The sequence below is a fragment of the Gossypium hirsutum genome, chromosome D08, assembly GCF_007990345.1.
Source record: "Gossypium hirsutum isolate 1008001.06 chromosome D08, Gossypium_hirsutum_v2.1, whole genome shotgun sequence".
Classification (NCBI taxonomy): Eukaryota; Viridiplantae; Streptophyta; class Magnoliopsida; order Malvales; family Malvaceae; genus Gossypium; species Gossypium hirsutum.
Window position 1 is genome coordinate 25,564,015 of NC_053444.1, and position 10,599 is coordinate 25,574,613.

The 10,599-nt window shown below is 32.9% G+C and overlaps 1 protein-coding gene across 1 annotated transcript; it reads right to left on the bottom strand.

Moving 5' to 3' along the window:
- Nucleotides 1-1,454: 1,454 nt before the first annotated feature.
- Nucleotides 1,455-8,629, bottom strand: LOC107917997 (pleiotropic drug resistance protein 1). Its single transcript, XM_016847477.2, has 24 exons — nucleotides 8,201-8,629; nucleotides 7,944-8,064; nucleotides 7,771-7,859; nucleotides 7,597-7,681; nucleotides 7,349-7,508; nucleotides 7,174-7,250; nucleotides 7,000-7,053; nucleotides 6,817-6,907; nucleotides 6,417-6,718; nucleotides 6,038-6,319; nucleotides 5,633-5,949; nucleotides 5,388-5,548; nucleotides 5,183-5,286; nucleotides 4,901-5,057; nucleotides 4,721-4,828; nucleotides 4,460-4,623; nucleotides 4,024-4,356; nucleotides 3,488-3,778; nucleotides 3,321-3,404; nucleotides 3,107-3,240; nucleotides 2,664-2,891; nucleotides 2,399-2,570; nucleotides 2,061-2,315; nucleotides 1,455-1,971 (listed from the first exon to the last, which is right to left on the bottom strand). Exons 1-24 carry the CDS (start codon nucleotides 8,524-8,526, stop codon nucleotides 1,714-1,716), a joined length of 4,353 nt encoding a protein of 1,450 aa, XP_016702966.2. The 5' UTR covers nucleotides 8,527-8,629; the 3' UTR covers nucleotides 1,455-1,713.
- Nucleotides 8,630-10,599: the final 1,970 nt, after the last annotated feature.

Sequence of the window (10,599 nt, forward strand, 5' to 3'; positions counted from 1 at the left end):
AATTTCTTAACCAAACTTTAATATAACACTAATAAATACTTGTAAATATCAAATAAATAATATTTACTAACTGACTTGTCAGAATTGTGGTCCCAAAACCACTGTTTTCGACACCACTGAAAAACGGGATGTTACAAAGAACGTGCCATAATGGTCAATGGATGAAATGGGGCTTATTTGATCCATATGAACTGGCTCAATTCATGGAACCCATGGATAAGCCAATCTACTTGAAGTTTTGGTGGCCTAGTGAAACACTCTAGTAAAACTAGAGTTACAAGGGTAAATAGGGTAAATCATAAAGGGATAAGATTGTGTAGTGTTTAAATCCCTTAAGACTTTCAATTGTAGGTAGGCTTTAATCTTGACCGTCGATTTAACTCAATTTGTATCGGTAGTTTCGAGGAGCTCAATTATAAATAGAGGCTTCCCTCTTTATTTGTAATTTGTTCACTCCATTCATAGTTTGAATATATTTGAGAATATTTACTCAGACACTTGGCATGCTATTTTCTTTTGGTTTTTCTATTCTTCGTTGCTCTTTCATTTTGAGTGTGTTTCTACTATATTTTCGGTGCCTTAGAGGAATGCTATGAGAATTCTCACTTTGTGATAATTAGGTTGACTTAGGCGCATTTGAAGCGTATAAATTGCCTAAGGGCACACAGATTATGAGACGAAAGGTACACTTAGACATTGTTAATTCCTAAGTACTATAGGTAGTAGCCAATTAAGTCTTAACTCGATTGGCATGAGCATTGTTACCAATGCATGAGGACATGGGTTCGAGTGCATTGAAGCACATTATCCTCTTATTAATGGGTTGGGAAGGGGTTATGGGTAGTTTTAGGCATTATATCAAAAAGAGCATATATGATTAGGAAAAGAAAAATATTATAATTAGTAAGCTATCAACATTAATAAACTTTTTCTTTAATATAAAATATTTAATAAATAATAAAACTTAAGCTTATTTTATTTGGTTCATACATTTACATTCTAAGCTAAAACTTTCTTTGTAAAAAATAATTTATGTATGTTTAAGTAAGAGAATTACTACTCACATAATTATCTTTATAATTAACTTAACAACTTTTTATGAAAATTGCCTATTTTTTATTTATTACGAAATTATATGTTTAAATATAAGCAACTTCTACACATGATTTTAATTAATTAATAAATTGTGGATTAATCTTATATATCGTAAAGAATATTATATTATTATATTTGTATTTATCATTATTATATATCATAAATTTTATTAATTAATGATTTAAATATACATAAGATCTTTTAATCCTTAAATTTATAGGATTTTTAGACTTTGAAATAAAGATACTAAGATTTTTCTACCCTCAGCAATTGAATTTTTAATAGGAAAAAAAAATACTAACAATTACTTTATATTACAAAAAAATTATAAATTATATAAATTATAATTATTGTTAATATTAATTATAAATATTTTAATATTTCTATTATTGTGTTTGTTATTTAAAATATATTATGTACAAGGCACATGTGTCAAAACAAATAAATGAAAAAAAAAAAACCAGCAACAACATAGAACATACACAACTAGAAAAAACTATACAGAAACTCGAACAAAGTTGACAAAAACTGAATACTTGAAATATTTTCTTTCTTTTCAGAACCTGATGGGGGTCTAATGTGGATATAATTTTTGTATATTTGAATGCCTAGGACTTTTCATCTCTTCTGGAAGTTAAAAGCCTTGATCGACACTGCAAATATGGAGCCGAAGAGCACACATATTCCAACCACTACCATTGCAACGATTTCCACAAATTCATTTCTAAAATCGAAGTAGTTTCTTACAAAATGTTCCACTGTTTCTCCAGAATCAAATTTCTCATTTATGTCTCCATACTGTGAAGCTATTAGTCCATAAATTGTCCAAGAAACGGGGCATGCCCAATAGTACCATCTCCACCATATAGGAATCCTCTGTCATATCAATAATTTCTACCATTACCCCATATATATAGTTTCATTCTCTATATTAAGAAAGTTGCAAAAGGGTTTCTATTGCTTACTGTTCGGGGGATGATGAATCCGGAGAACAGATTCCATATTGCAAAGAACGCAGATGAAACTATGGCAGCAATATTGTGGTTTGGAGTAACAGCCACAGCCATCATCCCATAGAAGGTGAAGTATAAGAATGTGAAATACATGAAGAACAGATACCAGAAGAATTTGGCTGCTGTCCACTGGAATCCAATCATGGCATACGCTATAACTCCGTAAATGGCAGTTTGAACTAATACGTACGGCAGCTCAATCACAACCTGCAAAATAATTGGTAAGCATCAGCTTGTTGGATTAGTTCATTGCAAATGTTTGATTCTTAATCTCTAAAAGGCAATATTACCTGTCCAAATGCATATGGCAGCGCTGAATACATCCCAGTTGCTCTTTCTCTATAAAAGACTGTTCTTTCAACTGCCACAACTGGTTGGACTGATGCACAATTTTGGAATCCTATAAAGAGAACCGCAGCATACATAGAACCCATGGAATTGAAAACATCTTGTTCCCTTGTTCTGCGTTATCAAGTAATTTGATTGGTTTAGAGATTAAAACACTGATTTTTTTATTGCATGTCATTGCATTGTTTGCATTAAATTTTCATATACCTTTTGGAGCCTATATCCCAAAAAATGGTCCCAAACAATAGACCAATAACGGTTGTGAATAAAAATCTCACTGCATTGTATGGTGGGTTTCGCCAGTAAGACCAGTACTGCTTCCAGAGGCAAGCCATACATTGAGTAAGCAAAGATTGTGAATATCTAGTCTGAAAGTATAAATCCTTGGAACCTGGAGCAGGACTGCTTAGTTCCTTCACCAATGCCTTGTTTCTCCTGTACCATTATTTTATATTGTCAATGGTTTTATAACCAACGAATTATGAAATTAACTTTAATAATCTTTCAAGGACTTGGATAATTATGTTATAATATGACAGTTTTGATTCCAGATTAGTTAATAGCTCTCCAATAGCATAACCCTTAAACACTTTGACTTGATATGATTTGAGCTTAAACCATGAATTTCTGAGTCTTTCAGGTGATCCTACCGATATAGTTCTGAGTTCTTGTATATGTCGGCGAAGTTGACACCAAGGGCTTCTTCTTGTGCTGCTGACGTAATCTCCAACATCCAGGTTGCTGGATTGTAACCATCCTTTATCTTTGGGATTCCATTTATTTCCTTCAAGAAGAAAAATCTCGGGAATTTTGTCACAGCTATAAAATAAATGCCACAAAATATCATGCATTAATGCGACTAACCTCAAAATATTTTATCAGATAGCAAGAATGGTGGCCTAATGGACCCATATATATTTCTTCACCTCCCCTTTTGAGCAAAAGTAGCTGTTTTTTGTTGGTTTTGTAATTGTATTAGTGTTAGCAAGCCACAAGATATTAATGGAAGCCAAAACTGGGAAATGACTCACCTCATCAAATGCATCAAATATATCAATGCTTGGTTGGTGGATGGTACACACCACAGTTCTTCCTGTATCGACAGTGTTCCTCACTGTTCTCATTACTACAGCTGCAGCCCTGGCATCAAGACCAGAGGTAGGCTCATCCATGAATATTATGGATGGGTTGGCGACAAGTTCAACTGCAATTGTTAGCCTCTTGCGTGCCTCAGTTGAGAGGCCATTCACCCCGGGCAATCCTACAAGTGCTTCTCTCAGTGAGGTTAGCTCCACAAGCTCCATAACTTCCTCAATGAACATCTGTAAACACCAAATTGATTTAAAACAAATAAAGCTTTTTAAAGCAAGCACATCTTAACTTGACCCTTAACTACGTATTGACTTTCAAAACATTATCTCTCTTTTTGGTATTTGTCGTTTTTTAGTTCTTTAGTTGATTTAAAATCAATGTATCCAACAAACTCAAACAACAGAAGTGTTTCTGAATGATACTACATCTTTATTCTGTAGAAAATATAAGATTGTAGAAGCAATTTTCAGCATACCGTCTTGGTCTCAGGATTGACCTCTGGGGGTAGTCTAAGCCATGCGGAGAAAAGCAAGGACTCATAGACTGTAACATGTGGGGAATGGATGTCTGTTTGCTCACAATATCCGGATATGCGAGCAAATGTTTCCTGTTTCTTTGGATATCCAGAAATTTTGATGGTTCCCTTAACATACCCACCGGATTTTCTTCCTGCCAACACATCCATTAGAGTGGTCTTGCCAGCACCACTTATACCCATCAGAGCTGTTAGGACTCCAGGCCTGAAAGCACCACATATTCCCTTCAAAAGTTCCAACCTGTCCTCAGAAATGCCTTGAGCTTTCATCTCCTACAAGCATTATAAAAATGAAGTTTAGCAACTCTCTCCAAGCTGTGTTTCCTCGTTACCAATTTTGAAACATACCTTTGCCTCCTGATAAAAATAGAGATACCTGTGGCATATCTACAGCATATCTGATTTCATCAAAGCTCATAGACAAGGGTTCAAAAGGAAGAACCATGCCCCTCTTCCTGCTCTGATTAGCATCATTGACACTACCAACTTTTGCAGAAAGTGATCTAAATGATACACTTCTTTGGCTTTCGTTCCCTCCCCCTGCATTATTTTGGCATTGATCATGTCACAGCATTAGTAATACAATATAGCATCTAGGAAATTAACTCACTGTTGTTTAATTTAACAAATGACTCACCAGAAGAACCTTCTCCCCTTGATGAAAGGTCAACTTTTTCTCTTGCCTTGCTAGCAATTTTCTCAGCTAATGTTTCTTTACTTATTACAGCTTGAGGCTTCCCAAATGCTGAATCAAATCAATCTATAAGAAAATAAGCTTCATGTCTGAAAACCAACAAATCTAATGAGAGAAACTTACGGTCAAGATACTTTAATGCCAATGTGAAAAGGAAATTGAATAGGAAACAGTATCCAATCAAAGCCCCTACACCAATCCAGTACCAACGTGCTTCAGGGAAAATTCCACGAGACTTTAAGATCAAAACTCCTAATGGCTCAGTAGAGTTGGGAGGAACCTACAATACAAATATTTTCATATTTTCAGCATTTGCAGCTGATCAAAATTAACAAAGTTCCCTATTTTTCATGCTTCAGTATCAAATTTGCTTCTTTTGTCAGCATTCAAGAAATTGTTGCATACTTGTCTCCAACTCTTCCCTAGAAATTCATTTACAGCTATGGCATTCTGCCCATACATCAATGGTGAGATCCAGTAACCCCATATCCACCATTTCTTGACAGCATCTAATGCAGCAAAATGTGGTAATCAACATCAAAACTCTATACACACTACTTAGGAAACAAAGATAACAACCATAATAGTTAGTCCTTTGATTTTTTATCACCTCGGGTTAAGACGAATCCTCCCATAACAAGAACTGCAAGCATGGCAAATGAACCGCAGGTATTTGCAACAATTATATTTCTTCCTAAGCCTCCCATGAATCTGAATAGTGCTGATGCCATTTGGCTAAGACATAGGAGCAATAAGTATTGCTTGAAAAACCTGCCGATAAGAGCTTTATTAAATCATGAGACACAATTATAAAAATGTACAACAGATACAAAAAAAGTATAGCTAGTTTCCCACCTCCCTACATTTGGGTCAAAGCCAATTACATAATAACTCATCAAAACCCATAGAGTAGCATCTAAGATGCTGATTGGAATCTTAAGAATCCAAGTTGGTAGAGAATATGCCCACGAAGGATAGAAGAGAAGGTCCCTTTGCTTGTAGAAGACAGGAAGTTTCAAGATAGTCAATGTAAGCTCTGCGAACCCATTGAACATTACCGTAACTAGAATAAAGAACAAAGCTCCCATAAAAATCCCACCATCTGTTATTGTATCTCGATGCATCTCTATCCTTAGAAAAATTGTCACTGTTATGAACCCAATGAAAATAAGCTGAAAAGTTCATCAAGAAGAGAATCATCAGTTCGGACATAAAATGTTGAAAGCATAGGAAACATTTCAAGTAATTTTCTTTACTCACTTGAAACATTTTGAAAACGTAGACAAACAAGTTCCTCTTCATTAGAAGAAGTTCCCTAGACAGACAAGCTTTTAGTAGCTCCTTCTTGGGAACACCATACTTGTCTTTTGATAAAGCATCTGGATGGCTTTTGGACTTGTCAAATGGGATTGCAAGATCATCGCCTAGTTTTTGCCCAATGTGGAAAGACTGAAATGCTTCAGCAAATTCCTTGACTGAGATAAAATTGTAAGGCTCGTCTATACGTGTCCAATACTGCTCTTGGTCTTTCTTTGACGTCACCTGTTGCACCCCAAATAATTTACAGCTATATTCAAACAGTATCTGAGTGTTTTATAGTAATAAAACTAACAAAAAAAATTATTAGCATTAGAATTACTTCCTGTAAGAAGTCAGCAACTCCTTTTCTTTTAGGACATTTGAAACCCATGTATTTGAAGAATTCAAGCACATTCTCCCGAGGACCTTGATATACTATCTGTCCATCTGAAAGAAGAATTACATCGTCAAACAGTTGGTATGTCTCCGGAGCTGGTTGGAGGAGAGAGATAAGAGCTGTTCCATTGAGGATATGAATGGACTGTCTCAACGAATTCACTATTTGGAACGTTGTTGAACTGTCCAAACCGGTAGATATCTCATCCATGAAAAGTGCCCTTGCTGGCCCAACCAGCATCTCACCTGTATGATATTTAGTGTTAAAAAGAAGGCATTAAAATCATGATTCATAAATCCACAATTCCGGAAATCAATTTTCTGTCAAGTACTTAATATTTTACCTGTAGTGACCCGCTTCTTTTGTCCACCAGAGATACCTCGTATCATTTCATCTCCCACCATGGTATCCGCACAAACTTCAAGCCCTAATATCTGCAAACTTCCAATATTAGATACTGGTGAAAAGATTCTATATCATTTATCATCATTTATTGGTCTCCATAGCTTGGGCCTGAAAATTTTACCTTAAGAATGTAATCTGTAACAACACCGGCTTCTTGTCCCTCTAGTGCAGCCGCCTGAAAAATTTACTAGTAGCATGTCATTTTAGTAAAACAAAATCTCCCTAATGAAATGAACAATTACGAAGAAATATATTAGACATATATTTATAGGGTCTCCCTACTATGTTGTCATACCTTCATATAGATATCAATATCAGGATCAGGCTTGATATTTGCTTCTTTCTCTCTACGAGACAACTCTGCCAACATCTCTGCCAATTAATAGCCAAAAAAAAAAAAACCATTAGATGGAGAACATAGAACTGTTGAGACAAATCCGATGTCAATGTTCAGGATAATTCATTTTTACCATAACGAGGTCCAACCCCTTGACATCTTGCAGAAAAGGCTAATGTTTCTCTGACTGTCATTTCTCCTATATGAAGATCATATTGACTTATATAAGCTGATGTTCTCTGTGGTACAAATTCTTCCATTCCATATCCATTATAAGTTACTCTGCCTGAAAACTGAGATTTTCATATGTGCCCATATTAAAGCCAATCAACTAACTCCCCAGAAAGAAAAGTGGAAATGGAATGAAATTTGGCTTCTTACTTTCAAATCTTTACCGAGTTTTCCAGCCAAAGCCAATAGTAATGTAGTTTTGCCTGAGCTTGGAGGCCCTAAAAGCAACGTCATTCTGCACAAGTTTGATCAAATAAGTCAGTGGAGCCAACATTTGAAGAGATTTTGACTGAAATCTGATGAAAAACATAGTTATCTTCTTACCTTCGGGGTTTAATAACTCCACTAACGTCATTGAGGATTGGAAATGGTTTCTTTCTACTGGGAAGAATATGCAAGTTGCTCAACAATCCCTTCAGAAGAAAACCATGAATTTAACAAAAACTTGGTAAGGTCAATACGAAATAAAGCTTAGTTTCTGATTCAACAAAGAGTACCTCTACAATGTTTACAGAGAAGTTGAACATGGTAGGCAATGCTCTATTCCCCACATAAGCTTCTGCTTCCACATTTAAATGCTCAAACCGGACCTCAATTGTAGGCATATCAAGTCCAACTCTATGGTTTGAGTTTCATAATCCATATATATACACCAACAATTTACATCAATTTGAATGTGCATCAAACAAACAGAAGAGAACAAGAAGACCCAAATTTCAAATAAATGAATAAAGAAGGAAAAGAAAATACTTACCTATCTATGCGTTCCTTAAGCTTCAGCAAGAATCTCTCATTATCTTCTTCTGCTATTCTCACCAGCCTTTCAAGCAGATTCCTTCTCTCAACGAAACCAAGGTTCGTTATATCAATCTCCCTCGACTGCCCATCTTGTTCAGTGAGTATTCCCCTCCTTACTCGCAAATAGGTAGGCAGTTTCTGAATAGCAGCCCATTTCAATGCATTTTCATCGTCTTCTTCATGAGAAGACATGGAGAAAGCTTCCCTGACATTGTTCCTACAAATGCTAGAACTTCCAATACGTGCACTGCTCACTCCAAATGCATCAGTACCGCTCTCCATTTTTACCCAATGCAACACTTTTTCAGTATTCCTAGAAGAACTTGAAAGCAGGTTCTTTGTCGCTTTCGTACAAACGAACTTTATTCAGTTCATGAATTTTAGAGCTGCTTACCATAAGATATATGAGTATCTTTCTCGAGTTGAGTGTTTTTAAATATATTGGAGTCAATGGATAGAGAAAAAACATTAAAGCAAACAAAAATTTTCGTTTGTCTTACTAGACTCTTTGTCGGAAGAATCACATTACGCTTGATTCCTTTTATACATATACATATATAAATATAAGTTGATGAAGCATCAATGATATTTACAACTTGAAACTTAAAAATTCATAACAAATAATTCGGTAACTTTTCTTTATGCTTAATTATAGGATGACGTATATTTCTGAAAATAATAATAATAATAATAATAATAATAATAATAATAATAATAGAGGATGATGCTATGAACAAAAAGAAAAAAAAAATAGTGGATGATGCCATGGCTTACATGGAGAATTAGAAAAAAAAAGTCATTTTAAAACTTAATTAGTAAATTAAGCCGTTTCCCAAAATTTAGGGATAAGTCGATTTTGAAGAGAAAAACCGAAAATGCGTCTTTGGAAAAAATGCTTTTCAGAAAATGTTTTCTACAAAACGTATTTTTTTATGCATTAGATCCTCTAGTTAGATGGTTAAATAATAGTGATTTCATTTATGAGCCTCAGGTTTGAGTTCTCTTCTAACCACATTTGTATTTTTTTATTTTATTCTGTTTCAATTTTTTTATTTTTTATTTTTAATTAATACTTTTCAAGTTTTTTATTTTAAAAAGTTTAGGCTTTTTTATTTAAATAACCCAAATAATTTAATTAAGTACCAAAATAACCCACTTTTTTAATTAAACACCAAAATGACATGAAATCTACAGTAAAAGTTAGTGGAGCCAAATTATATGGCGCCACCAACTTGCTACGTCAGCAGGGAGCATTAAAAAATTAATTTTTTGGTGGAGCCATGTAAAATGGCGCCACCTGTATGAATGCTATGGAAATACTGCAAGTTCTGGATAAATGGGAGGCTTCAAAGCAATTTTCCATTTTCTGGTGGAGCCAACTTAAATGGCCCACTAGATCAGACCTGACACCCTTCTTTTATTTTTATTTTTTTATTTTTTTTAACTTTTGTCTTTTTCTTTAAATTTTTTCTTTTTTAAGTTTTATATTTTTTCTTATTTTATTTTGTTTATTTATTTTTATTAATTTTAAAAAATTTGAAATGTATATTTGAAATGTTTTATAATATATATTTTTTAAAATTTTAAATATTATTTTTAAAATTTTGAATATTATTTTTTAAAATATTAAATATATATTTTTAATAATATAAAATATTTAAATATTTTAAAGATATGACCTTTCAAATTTATTATTAGTTTTTTAATATTTTTAATATTATTTAATTTGTTTTATAGTATTTTAAATTATGATTTTTAAATTATTTTTAAAGATATTCTGCTTTTTAATAAAAATAGCCCAAAAATTTTAATTAATTATCAAAACGACCCATTTTTTTAATTTGGCTCCACCAACTTTTACTGTAAATTTCAGGTCACTTTCGTGTTTAATTAAAAAATGAGTCATTTTGATAATGAGTTAAATTTTTTGTGTTATTTTTATAAAAAAAAGCCAAGATAATCAAACCATTTAAACCATTTTCAAATTCTATTTAAAAGTTAAAAAATAATATTTTATTTAAAAAAGTGAAATTTGAATTAATTAAAAAATAAAAAAATATTTCTAAAAAAAGATTTATTTGTTAAAAAATAAATTTATTTAAAAATATATATTAGAAAGTAGAAATTTAAATTAAAAGTTAAAAATACATATTATACGATCACATCATGTGAGTAATGTGACTAGACATGAAATTAAATATTAAATAAAAAACCAACTATTTATATTGTATTTATGTGTTTTTTTATATTATACAGATATCAAAATGTCTTCTGGAGATATAGATTAAATAAAAAAATCGTTTTAGTTTCTCTTTTTTTCTTGCTAAGCACTACTTTGTTCAACGTGTTTTGATT

Bases quoted from the DNA above. Each gene is read 5' to 3' on its own strand.
- LOC107917997 (XM_016847477.2), bottom strand. From the start codon at position 8,526: ATGGAGAGCGGTACTGATGCATTTGGAGTGAGCAGTGCACGTATTGGA. The intron at 5,287-5,387 runs GTGATAAAAAAT...TTGCTGCATTAG, and splicing joins AGGATTCGTCTTAACCCGAG to ATGCTGTCAAGAAATGGTGG. The intron at 5,058-5,182 runs GTATGCAACAAT...TTTGTATTGTAG, and splicing joins TAGGGAAGAGTTGGAGACAA to GTTCCTCCCAACTCTACTGA.